The sequence below is a fragment of the Zophobas morio genome, unplaced genomic scaffold, assembly GCF_036711695.1.
Source record: "Zophobas morio isolate AGI-343-1 ecotype UQ-CSIRO unplaced genomic scaffold, CSIRO_AGI_Zmor_V1 ptg000006l, whole genome shotgun sequence".
In the NCBI taxonomy this organism is placed as follows: domain Eukaryota; kingdom Metazoa; phylum Arthropoda; class Insecta; order Coleoptera; family Tenebrionidae; genus Zophobas; species Zophobas morio.
Genome location: NW_026972111.1, coordinates 2,105,934 through 2,124,335, shown reverse-complemented (window position 1 = coordinate 2,124,335; position 18,402 = coordinate 2,105,934). Strand labels below are relative to the sequence as shown.

General features: G+C 34.4%; 1 protein-coding gene across 2 annotated transcripts; it reads left to right on the top strand.

Annotated features, from left to right (window-relative positions):
- The first annotated feature begins 7,936 nt into the window (after window positions 1-7,936).
- Window positions 7,937-11,659, top strand: LOC135122966 (uncharacterized). Of its 2 annotated transcripts, XM_064047463.1 has the most exons (4): window positions 7,937-8,347; window positions 8,401-8,460; window positions 10,648-11,487; window positions 11,537-11,659. In XM_064047463.1, the coding sequence occupies exons 1-4, from the start codon at window positions 8,345-8,347 to the stop codon at window positions 11,543-11,545; spliced, it is 912 nt and encodes a 303-aa protein (XP_063903533.1). In that variant the 5' UTR covers window positions 7,937-8,344; the 3' UTR covers window positions 11,546-11,659. The 2 variants fall into 2 exon arrangements, 1 of the variants encoding a protein (XP_063903533.1); XR_010279508.1 differs by lacking the exons at window positions 10,648-11,487; window positions 11,537-11,659 and adding an exon at window positions 8,561-8,807 and having other exon boundaries at window positions 8,401-8,502.
- The last annotated feature ends 6,743 nt before the right edge of the window (window positions 11,660-18,402 follow it).

The following is an 18,402-nucleotide window of genomic DNA, read 5'->3' as shown; positions in this document are numbered from 1 at the left end:
ATTATTCTGTAATTAAGTTTCATGGGTTATCTCTTTCAAGAGACGGAATCGATTTATCAAAATTGTGTATAGGTATATAGATCACGTCAACTAAACGCACACTAACAACTTCTCTAACTTAGAAATGTGCGACTGGTTTTGACTAAAAAGAACAAAATTGACAACAATCGGAACATTTGGACAGAATTACCAAAAAGCACGTGGACCACTCGCAAAAATCGCATGATCACAGTTTTGCCGTCGAGTCAATAAAGCTGTTCCTTATCAAACAAGGAGGTCGGAAAAGCCCCGAAGACTTCCGGTTAATCCTCGCCATTCCTTAAACCCAACATCGCCCCATTAATCTTCCGAACATCCCCTGCGATGGGTCCGAGCATACATCGATTGTCTACACATACGCTACAAGAAGCGTCCATAATACGCACCAAAAAACGAGGTTAATACACAACAAGCAAAGCCACCCCGAACACCGAAGCCCCATCTGCAAAAACGCCACACATATATGGATCCTTAATCTATGTTTCGAAGTTAGACGCCGCCGCAAAACACAAATTAATTATCGGCAACATATGTTGTCAGATTGTATTTGAGATGTGCTTTTTTGGTGTCCAGATTTTATACGTATGTGTATAATCAGAACGTTACAATACTTCCCGAGCGTAAGCTAAACAAGGATGTACTGCAAATAATAATAACCTCTTTTTAACGGACTCTCTCATAGGCGGACACGGACAGTGAAATTTGAGCAAAATCAGAAATTTACAAAGATATTTAACCTCCCCATAGTGGACAACAAAACCCAAAGTAGCCCTTTGTCTGGGACTGGATACCATTTGATAAACATTTCTAGGAATGTTTTCTTATTGTACTGTATCGTGTGTTCATTAATTGTTTAGATCAAAAATTGGTGTGCGATTTTGAACATGTCTTCTCGGTTTCAGATACTTTTCGGATTATGCAATTAAACAAACACATGTGTAATATTGGTTGCATATTGTCATAAATCAATTTACAAACGAAAGTTAGCTCTTGTTTGTTGAAAACTAGAAAAGTTTACTTAAAACGAGAAAACAAAGTAATGAGCAGTTAAAAATGTTTGAGGTATAAAAAATTATCAATGTTTTCAAAATATTCGCAGTTAATTTTAAGTTCCCTGGTGTTTTAGTTTCGGATAAATTTAAAGGAATCTGATGCTTTGTTGCTGGATGAACTTGTAAAAATCTTTTGAGCATTTAGTGTTTTCTTTTTTATGAATCTGAAAAAGTCTTGAGTGCCGTAGTGTTTGGGACCCATGGTGTATTATTTTGGGAGCCCATGGAGATTTTTCTTGTAAATTATTTAAAACAATTTTGGGGAATTTTGGGTTTCTATTTTTGGAAAATTCTGGCCTAACCTGTTTTGGTGTTAATTTTGGGACCAGTTTTTCGTTTAAAACAAAAACAACAGTTGTTTAAAATAATCTTGAGGTTCTAGGTATTCCCATTTGGAAAGAATTTGAAACTGCTTTGGGACCTCAAGTGTCTTTTCCTATCGTAATTTTGGTGTAAATTGGTGTCAAATTGTAGAAACTCTTCCGCTAGTTACGATTATGGAGTCGCCGTCACGATATCTGGTCCAATAAACACGCAAAGTGAATTCAAAATTTCTAAAAATTTTGCAAAAAAGTGGTTAAAATTGGTTTAATCGACCAAAAATTGGTGTCAAAGTGTGGATAATCTTCCGCTACTTACGATTCTCAAGTCGCCTACACGATATCTGCTCTAATAAAGACGAAAAGTGGATTCAAAATTTCCAAAAATTTTCCAAAAAAGTGATTAAAATTGGTTCTATCCACCGAAAGTTGGTGTCAAATTGTAGAAAATCTTCCGCTAGTTACGATTATGGAGTCGCCGTCACGATATCTGGTCCAATAAACACGCAAAGTGAATTCAAAATTTCTAAAAATTTTTCAAAAAAGTGGTTAAAATTGGTTTAATCGACCGAAAATTGATGTCAAAGTGTGGATAATCTTCCGCTACTTACGATTCTGAAGTCGCCTACACGATATCTGCTCTAATAAAGACGAAAAGTGGATTCAAAATTTCCAAAAATTTTCCAAAAAAGTGGTTAAAATAGGTTCAATCGACCGAAAAGTGGTGTCAAATTCTAGATAATCTTCCTCTACTTACGATTCTGAAATTGCCTACACGATATCTGGTCCAATTACTATTTTAGCCTTGAATAAGTTTAATATGGCTGTGTATAGGGAAACTACAGAATTCCTTCAAGAGTTCATTCAGTTATTTTTAAACTTAAAAGTCGCTCCTGACAAATTTGAAAAAGCAGTTTGGAAGCCTATTCAAACAGGTGTTATACTGACTACAACATCAATTTTAGGCCTGCTAAACTTATTTTTGAACGAAAAAAAAAACCTCATATTTATTAACATCGAGATTTTCTCAAGATTGTTTAGAAAATGTATTTTTCGGTCAAGACATCCGGTCCATACGGCCATTCAATTTAAATATAACTTAAAACTTTTATCAGTTTCTCAATATTTGGACGTTTCAAATAACTCAAGTTACGAAACCGACAAAACAACACTTTTAGTTGGTTTTTTGAGTTATATTAAAAACAATAACAGAAAATTAAACGATATTCCTAAGGAGAAAGAAAATTTAGCTTTACCTAGAAATTGGAATTTGAAGAAAAAATAATTTTCTTTGAGCGAAAAAATGCTTTGTACGGTTGCACAGATTACGTTGTTAAAAGTTTGATAAAAAATCAAAATTTTTGCAAAAAATGTATTGTTGCTTTGGTCTCTAAGAAGAATTGTAATGGAAATTATGCAAAATTTATGGCACTAAATGAATATAAAACTGGTGCTTTACATTACGCTTCAGAGACCGCGTTCCAAATAGCAATTTAAGTAGAGCAAATAATAATTTTTTGCCCTAGTAATGTTTTGGAAGTCACGAAGAAAGAAATTAAGAAAAATTCGACTTATCGCTCAATACAATTTCCAACATGCTGCAACAGCAAAACAAAATTTACTGCAAGAATGATAGTTTACCGTCTGAAAATCTATACCAGAAAAGCTAAAGAAGAAATAAGAAAAAAACAAAAAATAAAATGGTCCAGCAAAAGCCATGCAATGAGGGATTTGGTTGAAAATGCAAATCAAAAATGAAAAAAAAAATAAAGAGTAACAGTTTCGTTTTCATTTCTTGAGTTAATATTAAAACTATTTGGGGGAAGAGAGCCCAAAGCGGGCACCATAAGGAAAAATATAAAAAAAAAATAGTTTCTGGATAATCTAGATCCTTTAAACTTTTATATTATAATGCTTGATTTAACCCTTTTCAATAATGCATAACTAAAATTGAGGAAAGTTTATTAAAAAAAAAAGTTAGAAGCAGATGACTAAATCTTTACAACTGCCCGCTTTGCCCTACGGGGAGGCCTAAAGCGGGCGTTCAGCTACGGCAAACCAGGCAATGGTTAAGGCTGGTGTCTGGTTTGGTGTCGGTCTATACTAAATACATTGAAAACATTGTCGGGGTTTCCGGAATTGCATTTTAAAAATACTGAAGTCTGCAACCAAACCAAAAATAAGTTTTAGTACTTGCTAAGATAAAACTGATTTTGCCAAATGATAATACCACATTTTACATTTAATATTTTCCTATTCGAGGTTAATCACCTCTTCCGTTCTTTCTATTAATATGCCATTTTCCTCACATTTTTTTACTTACATTCCTTTATTTCCAAAGCGATTCAGTTCTTGATTTAACTTTTTTCTAGTTTTATGAGCAAGCACTAGCCCCACCCACCCACCCCTTCTTCATTCCAGTGACTACTCTTAATATTGCTCAGTTCTATCTTAGCAGATTTTAGCCCCGCCCACCCACTCTTTTTTTTCTTAGAAGGTATCTCATTTGCCAAAATCACTCTTATCTTAGCAGGAACTAGCCCCACCCACCAACCCTCTCTTTTCTTAAAGGGTATCTCATTTGCCATAATTACTCTTATCTTAGCAGGTAGTAGCCCCGCCCACCCACCCTGTCTTTAGTTACAGGGTATCTCATTTGCCAAAACCCTCTCTTTTCTTAGGGGATGTGATTTGCCAAAATCAGTCCTACCTTAGCAGGTAATAGCCCCGCCCACCCACCCTCCCTTTTCATAAAGGATATCTCATTTGCCAAAATCACTCTTATCTTAGCAGGTACTAGCCCCGCCCACCCACCCCCTTTTCTTAGAAGATATATGATTTGCTAAAATCAGTTTTATCTTAGCAGGTACTAGCCAAGAGTGATTTTGACAAATGAAATACCCTCTAGGAAAAGAGAGTGTGGGTGGGTGGATGAGTTAGCAGCTGCCAAGATAAGACTGATTGTATCAAATGACATACCTTTTAAGAACAGAGTGGGTGGGTGGGCGGGGCTACATGGTGCCAAAATTAGTCTGACTGTGGCAAATGACATACTCTCTAAGAAAAGAGAGGGTGGGTGGGCGGGGCTCGTACTTGCTAAGATAAGACTGATCTTGGTAAATGACATACTATCTAAGAAAATAAAGGGTAGAAGGTATATTATTTGGCAAAATCAATCTTTTCTTCACAAGTATTGGCCCCGCCCACCCACCCTTTATTTTCTTAGAGGGCATGCCATCTGGCAATATCGGCTTTATCTTGGCAAACACTAGCCCCGTCCACCCACCCTTTATTTTCTTAAAGGGCAAGTTCCACCTGCTAAGATAAGACTGATTTTGGCAAATGAGATCCCTCTAAGAAAGTAGAGGGCGGGTGGGCGGGGTTAGTACCTGCTAAGATGAAACTGATTTTGGCAAATCATAAACCCCCTAAGAAAAGAGAGGGTGGGTGGGCGGGGTTAGTACCTGCTAAGATAAAACTGATTTTGGCAAATCATAAACTCCCTAAGAAAATAGAGGGTGGGTGGGCGGGGCTAGGTATTTGCTAAGATAAAAGTGATTTTGGCAAAAATAAAACATCAGGGGACCTAGAATTTCGAATATTTTAAATCTCGGATTTTGAAAACTGTGACAATTTTTGATACGTCAAACATTAATTTTAATTATTTTTCGTTTAAAAAAAAGTTGCTCAACTTTATATATACATTTTTTTTTGTAAAAACTGTAGACTAGATCTAATATATAAAAATGGATGTTGGTATATATATATCTGTGATCGATAGACTCCGAAATCGTTTGACCGATCACCATGAAATTTGGCACATGTAAGTGGTTTTTCATGGAGAAGGTTTTTGTCGTATCCGCTTTGCTGTAACTAGCCACTAGATGGCGCTACAGCACATCAACTTCTACACCGTTCAACCGATTCTGATAAAAATTGGTACACGTTGGCATTTGACTATGGAGAATATTTTCGCCCTATCCATTTTGCTGTAACTCGCCACTAGATGGCGCTGCAACACATCAACTTCTGTACCAATCAACCGATCCTCATGAAAATTGGTACACGTTGGCATTTGACTATGGAGAATATTTTCACCCTATCCATTTTGCTGTAACTCGCCACTAGATGGCGCTGCAACACATCAACTTCTGTACCAATCAACCGATCCTCATGAAAATTGATATACGTTGGTATTTGACCATGGAGAATATTTTCGCGTTATCGATTTTGCTGTAACTTGCCACTAGATGGCACTGCAGCACATCAGCCTCTCTGTTAAAGTATTATGAACTTAGAGAATCAGCGGCACCCATATATCGAATACTACTATATTGCTATCAGGCCTCAAAAGAGTCCAAAAACACAACGGCAAAGCAATATATCGGACCTCTTTGTCTCTCTATAGTACCAAACAGTACTGCTCATATACTCGTACTTGCTTGATTTTTAGTCGATAACGTGACTAGATGTGTTTTGACATTTCATACGTTCGCTTCTATTTTGTGTACGTGCGCACAGACCCTCGGTACTTTTCTAGACAGAAAACAATATCTTCCGTCTCCCTTTGTCCGTGAACACCGTTTCTATGTTACTTCTGAAGAGTTAGCAAGTATTAGATATATGGCGGCACCAATGACAGCATTGTTTTCGTTGGTATTACAACAAAAATCGTATTGACCGCAAAATAAAATCATTAGTGATGTTCACTGTCTACAATCCTCAGTAATAACAAAGAGTGAATTACTAGAGATTATTGAAAATGCCATCCAAAAAATCAAACTGATTCCGCGCATTCCAATGGTTCCTACTGATTTGCCCTTTACATTCAAACGACTACAGTTTCCTGTGCGTCTTGCTTTCGCGATGGCAATCAACAAAGCCCAAGGGCAGTCTCTGCGCGTTGCCGGATTAAATTTAGGAAATCCATGTTTTTCGCATGGTCAACTGTATGTTGCTTGCTCCAGAGTAGGAATTCCAAAAACTCTGTACGTCTATACACCAAATCGAAAAACCAAAAATATTGTTTACCCACTAGCGTTACGATAGATGTTAGTATTGATTAAAATGTGTTCAAGTTGTTTCAGTTATAGTGGACCAAAAGCTATAAGGTTATATAGCCATCATAAAATTATCCCATTGTGTCGAAGTTAAGTTGTTTACAATAGAAAAGGTTTTAGGGTCGTAAATAACGTGTCCAATGGAGCTCGACCGGCTGTTGTGGTTTCGTTCAGGGACGGCTTTCACTAAATATGTAAATCCACCACTCCATTATTTCTTTACTACCTGCAGCCGCTGAGGGTTCCGAAATCACCACTCGCTTTGAAAGCCGGCCCTGTTAAATATGAGCAAGAAATGTTGAGAAGACGATTTATTGCCAACCGGGTAAGCTTAGTGCGAACCATACAAAGGGGGTACTTATTTGCGGTCAACTACTTTTATAATGGTCATATAACCTTATACCTTTTGGACTAGCATATATAGCGCATACAATAGTCAAAAATTTTGTTCATTCACGTGAATTACTAATACAAAAATGTGTACATTGTGTATACTAATGAAAATAAATGGAATAGCATCAATATGAGTTATCTTATTATTCAGTTTTCTACAACGCATTCTGCGCTCCAGACCATACATTTATATCCACATATATACAAAGTAAATATATACACAAGCAGGACAACGTCTGCCGGGTTCCGCTAGTATGAATATAAATATGGAGGTCCCCTGGACTGAAGTTTGGTAATTCGAAATATAATTTTTTTAAAGCGATATATCTCGTATTTTTCTTTTTGCTTTTTTCACTTCTTAGACTTCGTTTTATCTTCAACAAGTTCTTCTTTTATAATTTGTTTCACAGACTCCACATTGCCTTTGTTCTTCTTTTCGAAACAACTACAGATATATAGTAAATACACTAGAAGGACAAACCGGACAAGTGCCCGCTTTGCCCTGCCCGCTTTGCCCATTTCGACATTTAAAATTGGAAACAACATCTAAACTCAAAATGATGCGACAAGTGGCAGTTAACTGCTACCTTATGGCAGCTGGATAAACACAAATTGACAAACGAATTTCATTTTTAGCTTAAAAATTACAGACATAGAAAAAACAGATGTGACACACTGCAATATTTTTCAAAATTATGTGAACATTATTTATTTATTACAGCACATAATTGGGTACTCGCAGGAGACCCGGGTGACTGATGTGAAGTATGCGGGGGGGGGGATGCACTATGTCCGCCCGGTTAGGGCGCACCAAGGTTAGTTAATAGAGAACAAGTTACCACAGAAACGAGTATGTGGGCAAAATCGCTTACGGGGGAGGAGAGGTGTCAGCCCCATGTGACGTCAAAATGAGGTTGGTATTACTTGGGAATTTTTAGTAACTTGTAATTTTGAGCATACGGTATTTGTGTATAAGAACATTCAGGACTGCCAACTTCGAAAAGCAGTTGGCCTGAAGAAATCCCTAAGCCTAGTGTCATTACAAAAAGGCGGGAAAGGCAAAATATCATTAATTGCTGTCACTATAGTCTGAACGCGCTTTTTCTATATTCTTCCAGAATGGAATCCATAAAGTGTTCTGTCTGTGACAAACAATTTAATTTTGTTACTTCCAGGAATAGACATTTTAGGCGTTTTCACCGTGATCAAAGTGTTGGTAGGATTTGCAAAACAAATATTTTTTGTCCAATGTGTGGGGATGAACCAGAGAGAAATTTGAAATCCCATGAAGAACTCAAAACTCATCTTGAAATAAAGCATAATATAACATTAGAGGTAGAAGAATTGATACTAAGTCATGAAGATTTTAAAAATTGGATTTGCGAAGAAGGAAGAGATGTTAAATATATTAGTCGAAAGCAAAAGAAAGATGTGCGTTACCCCTATTAGCTGATATATTATAACTGCAACAGAAGCTACAATGGTACATTATTATTGTAATTTGTTAAGAATATATTGTATTATTGGACATTTTAGGCTATGAAAGTAAAGCATTTAAGAGATTTCCAAAGGCAGGGGGTAGCAAGAAAATCTGTGGTACTTGTCCATCAAGAATCACTGCAAAAATTTTTGATGAAGGTCGTATGTTATCTATGTGCACACTTTACTGTATATTAATTGCATCAATTGTTTATAGGAACAGTGAAAATTAAATATATAAAAACACATGTAGGACATGAAGATGAGCTGAGATATCAAGGGTTGACAAAAAATGAAAAACAAGAAATTTATTCAAAATTGAAGAATGAAGTATGTAAAAAGAGAATATTAGAAGATGCTCGGACCATTAAAGGGAATAAATTGGAAAGACTACACTTATTAACAAAAATGCATTTGAGAAACATGAGTCGAAGTTTATCAAAAACTAGAAATGCTGATGATATGGCTGCAACAACAATAAAGATTTTGCATGAATGGAACCAAAGTGGCCAAAATTATGGATTTTTATTTAAACAAATTGCTAAGGTATATGATTATTATTTTGTTAGCATGTGGTTTTTTACAATTAGGTAAAATTTTTGTTTAAAATCTGTGAATTAAGAGAAATATTCATGCATGTAGATTGTAGTTCGTAGTGTTGGTTGTTTAGCACATGCTTAGCTTGGCGTGTAGGGGAAAGGCATTCCATTCTTAGAGATGAATATTTTGCAGTGGGCTTTATGAACCAGGTGATGGAATCTAAATTGAAACAATTCACAAATATTATTTGTATGGATGGGACGCACAACACAAATATTAGAGGATGGGAGTTAACAACAGTTTTAATTTTAATAATAATGAAAAAACTTTCAGAGTTTAAATAATATATTTGTAGTCACTGCTACACGTGTTTTGGTACACAGTACGGTCTTCAGGCAGAAGAGAAACTGGGGTTTTTACAGAGCTATTCCTGAATTTATACCTGATTTAACAATGGTGTTCACAAATTTATGTTAAGTAAGGGAGATTTGTTTATTTCGGTTTGGTCGTTCATTAGTGTATTTAATCTATTGTACCTATTTATTTCCAGACATTCTAACGCGTTTAATTTTGCGCCTTTATTTTCTATATGTAAAATTTTGAATTCGTCGTTGAAATTATCCTGTTCTTGGATAAGGTGGTTCCCGTACGTAGAATTAGATTTTTTATTGAGAAATGCTGATTTATGTTCTTTTATCCTTTCCTCTCCCTGTTTGTCCGATGTATACTAAGGGGCAGTCACTACAACTTAACATGTAAACTCCAGAATTCGATTTCTTAGGTGATTTGTCTTTACTATTGTTTATTAATTTATGTAAAGAATTGTTGGTACGGAAGGAAATTTTATAGCCTGCATTTTGCAGTATTTTTGCAGTTTTAATAGAAAGTTTTCCAAAATGAGTTATAATGTTATACTGATTGGTTTCTTTAATTAAAGGATATATTAATGCTGATGTGATTTTTTTAATTTTCTTTTTTAACATATTATCTATGATCTCGTCCGAATAACCATTGTTTTTAGCTATTATTTTTATTCTCTTAAGTTCGACCTCAAAGTTATTTTCAGATAAGGGGACAGTCAACAATCTATGTAACCATTGATTTATATGCGGCTAATTTGTGACTCCAAGGATGTAAAGACGTTCTATGAATTGTAGTATCTGTATGAGTAGGTTTATGGTAGATATTAAATTCATGGTAACTCTTGTGGTGGCTGATTTGAAGGTCCAGAAAATTGATAGTTTTATTGCTTTCTATTTCTATTGTGAATTTTATTTTTCTATGTAACGAATTTATGTAATTATGTAGCATATCTAATTGCCTACTTGTACCGTTAAAACAGTTTTAGTTAAAGATGATAGGGGTGTTGGTTTTCCCGTTGCATTTTTAGTGTCTAGTAGAAAAGATGAGTTAATTTTTGAAATTTTTTTAGATGCTTTAAAGAAAAAAGTTGGTGAAAAATTATGTCCCACCTATTTTATGACAGATGATGACCCAAAATATTATAATGCATGGACAAACGTTATGGAAACAAAACCAAGACTTTTATTGTGTAGTTGGCATATTATAAAAAATTGGAACATTCAAGGCAAAGCAAAATTAAAAAATACAGAATTGAAGAAAAATGTGAAGACCGAGATGGGAAAAATTTTAAAGGAAACAAATGAAGATAAATTTAAAGAGCTATACAACAGTTATTTTCAGATACTTTTTGAAGCGGGGGAAATTAATTTTTTGAATTATTTAAAAAAACATTATTTTCAGAATATGGAACGTATTAAAATGTGGGCTCACTGTTACAGACTAAATGCTGGGATCAATACAAATATGGTAATTGAACGTCTGAACAAATTTATTAAATATGATGAGTTGAATAAGAAGAGAAATAATACAATAGAGAAGTTATTGGATATGTTAGACAGAGTAGTGGAAGACAAGGAATGGAACAGAATAATAGAAACAGAAAGACCTTCTACAGAAACGTATCAAAGCAGAATTGTAAGAGACAGACATAGAAAAGCAGAAAATTTACAAAATATGGTGGAGGAAGTTGGTTTTGGAGAGTTTTCAGTAAGATCTAATTCCAATAAGATTTATAAGGTTGTGTATGGAGACAGAGTGTGTAGAAATGATTGTAGGCTCATGTATTGTGTAGTTTGCCAAATCTGTTTGCATCATTACAAATGCCAGTGTCCTGAGTTTATGGTAAAAAATAATTTATGCAAGCACATGCATATGGTTGCTTTGTTTGAAAGGGAACGGTATGAATGTGGGTTAGGGCAGACTAAAGACACTTTTACAGATCTAGAAGAACATAATTATTGCAAGAGAGTATTAATGGAAACAGAAAATGAACACAATTATTGTGATATGCAGAAAAATGAAGAAGTAAAAATGTTAATAGAAAATAATCAGCAAACACCGTTGCCATTGGATGATGAAACTTTTCGAAAATTAAAGCAGGAGTCACTTAATAATACTTTGAATGCACTTAACATAGATGATTTTAAAGAACTTATGAGCAATATCGATGGATGGTTAAGAAAAAAAAACGAGAAGAATTTAACAAAGAAAAGAGTGCAAGAGACGCAGCAATATTATCCCGTAAGTGAACAAATATGAAGCAACATTATTATGAACTGATTGGTTACAGAAACACTAGAGAAATGAGTGGATTTTTGTGACATGGGTTATTAATAGGTCCTCATAGAATCACCTTTATAAATAATAGGATGAGAATTTTATTTCTACAATTTAGTAATTATAATTTTTATTACTGCTACGATTACTATGTATTTTTCTGTTAGGTAAAGATGAATTCTGTTGTTGTATTTTTTGTTGATTCAGATTATTTCTATAAAGCAAATACAATTTTTTTACAAATACATTTTTATTTTATGCGTTTTTTGTATGTTACGCTTGATTGAAATAGCACATTAATTAATAAAAAAAACTAAAGTTGTATTATTAAGTTTCATTATGTTGGGTAAAAGACGCAACAATCATATACAATTATAACCACATACTTAAGTTGGTTATTCAATGCAAGTAGGTATGTCTGGAAGAAAGCATGATTATACAGTTTTTGGTGTGGCCCAAAGTACATTAATATTAAATTTTAAGGCAAGTTATACGCAAACACAAACGATGATCAACTTATTATGCATTATATTTATCATTTCGATACAAATTCTGTTGTGATAACTGGGGGTTAATCCTTTTGGTAATTCGATGAGATTACATATATTTCAATTTGCCACATTTTTTAAATGACAAGTGTAAACACCTACGTTTGAATTTACCGGGTTTTTCAGTGACAGCTCAGGCATGCGCATACATACAGGTTCTTCGGCACAAATACCGTATGCTGTAATTTTGAGTTGGTGTGACCGATCAGCTGATGCCTTTAATCTGTACGATCTGTACCGCTAATTCTGACGTTTGGTGTTAGTACTGCGACTCGTGTAACCCTATTTTGCCTTAAATTAAATTTATTTGTGTTTAAACTAAAATGAAATGTTTTGATATATTACTAGAAAGGAAAAAGTAAACCAGTAAATGCAGATTTTCAGATTTTTTTGCATAAAAAAAATCCGTTAATAGTGTCGCATTTGTTATTTTCAAGTTCTACTGGCAGCAAAACATTTTTCTTGAGGTTTATTAAATTGTTCTTTACACAGGATTGAAATTTGCGAAGTAGAAGCGGTCACTTGATTAAAAGTTTCCGTTTTTAGTGCGTTACTCGAGTATTTAAAACGGACAATTTTCGCGCCATTTCAGATCCCCTTGTGACGTATCAATATGGCATCCCAATGTGGCAACCTTATATATTAAATGACTTTGAAACGCCAAAACTAAAGAGAGTGCCCGCTTTAGGCTCTATGCCGCTTTAGGCCCCCTTCCCCTAATTAAGAAATTTCGAGATAAAAAATAATCATCTTCGATATTTTGTTTATTATATTATGTAAATAAGCTTAATACCACTGATTCAATAGTAGTCCCTATTTAAAATTTTCCTAGTACCGCCACTGACCTTTTGGCATTAGTTTTGGATCAAAAATTGCTGCTACTTGTCAGTGTTTGCTCTACTCTTATCACTATATAATTTAGGTACACTAGATATAACCAGACTATACTAGAGTTCAAAAGGCCAAAAATATGGTTTTCGATTTTTAGGAAACTATAATGTTTTTTGTATACTTTTGCTCCCTTGTGGAGATTTTTAGATATTGAGCTATTTTGCCGGAGTCATTTTGTTGAAGCAGCTATACTGTAGTAAAGCTATTTTGTCGGAGTACCATCGGAAATATTAAATGTGATCTTCGTAAGAAACATGTGCTTAGGGGTATAGAAAATTCAGATTTTAGAACAAAATACACAGAAAAAATAAATGCAAAAAAGACACTGATATTCAAAATTAGACAAATAGGCAAAGACAAGTAGAATGAAAATGAAAATCCAAATCCTGCGATTTTATCAGCAAGCGCACATTTCCCTAAATTTCCCGCTTTCCTCGACCTCCCCGAAGCCTCGGTTCGTACGACAGCACCCCGTCCGTTACATATGAAACACATTATCTGCCACGACATGCAAAACGAATGACCGTGGGAAGTAGCGTTTACCAAACAATACCAAGAGCCGGATTCGATCCAATAATCAGGTAAATCACTTGTGTGTAGTCCGTCTTCCCCCGGTCCGTCCGCTCTGCACCGGTGCATCTCCAATCTAAAGACTCCGACCCACAGCGTATGCAAATTCACTCTGCAGTAATTTCTAATTTCTAAAACACGTAATAATTGCTTTCGATACGCCGGTTGACATTATTCGACCGGTTAGTAGCTGGATGCTTTTAGAAATCGGATTTTACATGGAAACTCACCGCAGATATAATTTACAGTTTCTATTATTCATACGTTGTTTTTGTGCGATTTTTGTTGCGGAATACAATCATTCAGGTTCGATAGCGGTGCGAGAGAAACTGCTCGCAGACGTGGAAAAAAACTCGAAAATCGGTGACTTAATGCATTCGAAAAAATTACTTTTAGAACGGTTTGAAGCGCGCAAAATTGGCGGAAAGGAGACCAAGGAGCACCGTTACGACTCTGAGTGTGTGAATTTTAGATCGATCTTGTACGGACGAGATTGGGAGATCGGTTATATGGATCTGAATTCGTGCATACGTGAACAATTTTATTATTAAAGGAAATTATTTACTATGAAACGAACTCCTTCCTCATGTGTTAAAAATCGGTCTTTTTTATGAAATAGGTTTAACCTTTAGTTTTAGCCTGAAGTTCTTAACCCACATCTGGCTTGAAATCAAAATTGACGAACTAAGGTCTAGGCAATTTTATATTTTCGACCAAAACGTGTCTTATCCATTTTTGATCATGTTTTCGTCAGAGGCGTGAATGTATAATTTACATGTCAGCATATGTACTCTCTAGTACCAAATCAGCTATTTTTTCACAAAGCTTACAAAAATTTTGCCACATGCTTGAAGTACATTTTGAAAACTTCAAAAATAGTTTTTTAGCGTTACGTATTTTTCAGAAAAAACGCCTCAATTAAAATTTGTAAGAGTAGAACAACAAAACTTTATATAATTAATTTGATACGGCAGTTTAACTAAAATCCACCGTAAATCACGAAACCTGTACTCAGGTGATACAAATAAGCAACAAATTAAACAATTTTAGTTTTTTAAATTTATTTTAGTCGATTTTTTCGCCGGAAATAAAGCTTAGTAAAGTTATAAGTAGTGAGAGTCTTCTGGTTTTTTTTCTTCTACCTGTGAGTGTTAGGTTATAGGTTAATAGTAAAGCATTATTTTCATCAAGTTATACAAAAAGAGTTACTATTGTTTCACGAAGCAAGTGAAGATTCTGTCAGAGCCATCAAATTTTTAAAAATTAATGAAATCAGGTCAATTTATAATTTAATAGTTACAGCCGAAGGAGGAATCGTAGAAAATAGAGCAAGAATTATACTGACATTAAAGTAATCACACATTAGTACAACAGGTGAACGCTCTAAGGCGTTAATTTCTCAGAGTGGAGAAATGAACGTGGGATCGTATCTAGCATTTACCTATTCTAGGGATCAGAGTAATCAGGTTAAGAAAAAATTTAAGACTTGTGCTTAAATTTGTACAGTTGAATCGGTTTAACAGAGTTTTGTGTTCATTAAAAATATTCTAGTTTTTATCAAATCAGTACACAAAATTTTGAAAAATAGTCCCTATAGGTATACTTGATTCAAAAATTAAAAAAAAAACACCTGTTGAATTAAGCTGCTATCAAATAAAATCCTCTAGAGCTTATTTTACGCTTGGTAAGTTGGTGGTAAAAAAACATCCAAATTGAAATTTTTGAATGAAAACCGTAATCATTCTAACCTCAATTTTTTGACAGCACATCCTGACACCAAAAATCTCCCTAGACAATGTTGTCGGTTTAGCTTTTGCACTATGTTGCCGGTTGGGTGGTCTTTTAATTTTGGAACATTAATGCATATTAAATACAACTTGAAACGTAAAATTTTGGAACAAAGATTAAAATAGACAAACTTTCCAGAATTTCTAAAACTGTAGAAACTACAAAATAGTCAAATTCTAAAATATTTTAAACTTTTCGAATTTCTAGAACCCATTATCTTTAAAACAACCAAAAATGTATCAATCGCCAAAAAATTCTAGGACCTGCAAAATTGATATTTTTTAAGATATACTGATTTGTTTTGAAGAAATCCTAGAATTTCTGTAATCTAGAGTCTCTTAAAATTTTGTATATTGAATTTCTAAACTCCCGAAAATTTATAGAATTTCTAGATTAAATTCTTTAAAATGTAGAATGCTTTTTGAAACCTTAAAACTTCTGCAGTCTTTAGAATGCCCATAATCTTGAAATTTCAGAAATATCGAGAATGTTAATCTTTTCAGGTTAAAATTGGTTCAATCCACCGAAAATTGCTGTCAAATTGTAGATAATCTTCTGCCTTTTCCAAATTTCATACCGCCGCCACGATATCTGTTCCAATAAAATCTAAAGTGAATTCAAAATTTCCAAAAATTTTCCAAAAAATGATTAAAATTGGTTCAATCGACCGAAGATCGGTGTCAAATTGTAGATAATCTTTTGCTAGTCATAGATCTGAAATCGCTGCCACCATATCTGCATCAATAATCACGAAAATTGAATTCAAAATTTTCAAAATTTTTCCAAAAAAATGATTAAAATTTCTCAATCGAGTGAAAATTGAAATCAAATTGTAGATAATCTTCCGCTAGTTACAAATCTGAAATCCCCGTCAGGATACTTCTTCCAATAAACACGAAAACTGAATACAAAATTTTCAAAAATTTTCCAAAAAAATTGTTAAAATCGATTCAATCCACCGAAAATTACTATCAAATTATGGATAATCTTCTGCCTTTTACAAATTGGATACCGCCGTCACGATATCTGTTCCAATAAAATCGGAAAGTGAATTCAAAATTTCCAAAAATTTTCCAAAAAATGATTAAAATTGGTTCAATCGACCGAAGATCGGTGTCAAATTGTAGATAATATTTTGCCACTCATATATCTTAAGTGGCTGCCACCATATCTGCATCAATAACCATGAAAAGTAAATTCAAAATTTTCAAAATTTTTCCAAAAAAATGATTAAAATTTATTCAATCAAGCGAAAATTGGAATCAAATTGTAGAGTCTTCCACTAATTAGAAATCTGAAATCCCCGTCAGGATATCTCTTCCAATAAACACGAAAAGTGATTCCAAAATTTTCAAACATTTTCCAAAAAAATAGTTAAAATTGGTTCAATCCACCGAAAATTGCAGTCAAATTGTAGATAATCTACTGCTTTTTACAAATTCGATATCGCCGTCACGATATCTGTTCCAATAAAATCGAAAAGTGAATTCAAAATTTCCAAAAATTTTCCAAAAAAGTTATTAAAATTGGTTCAATCGGCCGAAGATCGGTGTCAAATTGTAGATAACCTTTTGCCAGTCATAAATCTGAAATAGCTGCCACCATATCTGTTATCAATAATCAAGAAAAGTGAACTCAAAATTTTCAAAAATTTTCCAAAAAATTGATTAAAATTTATTCAATCGAGCGAAAATTGGAATCACATTGTAGATAATCTTCCGCTAGTTACAAATCTGAAATCCCCGTCAGGATATATCTTCCAATAAACACGAAAAGTGAATCCAAAATTTTTCAAAAAAATGGTTAAAATTGGTTCAGTCCACCGAAAATTGCTGTCAAATTGTAGATAATCTTCTGCCTTTTACAAATTTGATATCGCCGTCACGATATCTGTTCCAATAAAATCGAAAAGTAAATTCAAAATTTCCGAAAATTAAAAAAAAAATGATTAAAATTGGTTCAATCGACCGAAGATCGGTGTCAAATTGCAGATAATCTTTTGCCAGCCATAAATCTGAAATCGCTGCCACCATATCTGCAGCAATAATCACGAAAAGTGTATTCAAAGTTTTCAAAAATTTTCCAAAAAAAAATGAACAAAATTTATTCAATCGAGCGAAAATTGGAATCAAATTGTAGATAATCTTCCGCTAGTTACAAATCTGAAATTCCCGTCAGGGTATCTCTTCCAATAAAGACGAAAAGTGAATCCAAAATTTTCAAAAATTTTCCAAAGAAATTGTTAAAATTGGTTCAATCCACCGAAAATTGTTGATAAATTGAACATAATCTTCCTCAATAAAATCGAAAAGTGAATTTATATAGTCTTTTATAAACATGTAGGACCTCCGCCCACCCACCCTCTTTCATTCTGGTGACTACTCATAATATTGTTACATCTTTTCTTAGTCTTCGTAGTGACCCCTCCCATCCACCGTCCTCTCACTCTACAGAAGAATACGTCATTAAACCCGCCCACCCACCCCGTCTTTATTTCACTGCTTAATTTTATCTGCTCTGATTGGAAGGTGCATCGTACTGTAAACAGAAATAAAATTAGTCGTTAGAATAAAAAGAGGGCGGGTGGGTGGGGCTAGAGCTTGCTACGATAAGACTGATTTTGGCAATTGACATAATTGGCAATTGACATTGACCTTCTAATAAACTAGAGGGCGGGTGGGCGGGGCTAGTACTTGGTAAGAAAACACGGAGCAATATTCGGAGTGGTCACCAGAATGAAGAGAGGGTGGGTGGGCGGGGCTAGTACTTGGTAAGAAAAAACGGAACAATATTAGGAGTGGTCACCAGAATGAAGAGAGGGTGGGTGGGCGGGGCTAGTACTTGGTAAGAAAACACGAAACAATATTAGGAGTGGTTACCAGAATAAAGAAAGGGTGGGTGGGCGGGGCTAGTACTTGGTAAGAAAAAACGGAACAATATTAGGAGTGGTCACCAGAATGAAGAGAGGGTGGATGGCCGGGGCTCCTGCATGTTTATAAAAGATTAAAAAAAAAGTAAAATTTACCCCACCTGACCTGACCTATTTTTGAGTTAATTTTTGGACACCTTTTAGAGGAGGTCT

Bases quoted from the DNA above. Each gene is read 5' to 3' on its own strand.
- LOC135122966 (XM_064047463.1), top strand. The intron at 8,461-10,647 runs GTACTTGTCCAT...CATTATTTTCAG, and splicing joins GGGTAGCAAGAAAATCTGTG to AATATGGAACGTATTAAAAT.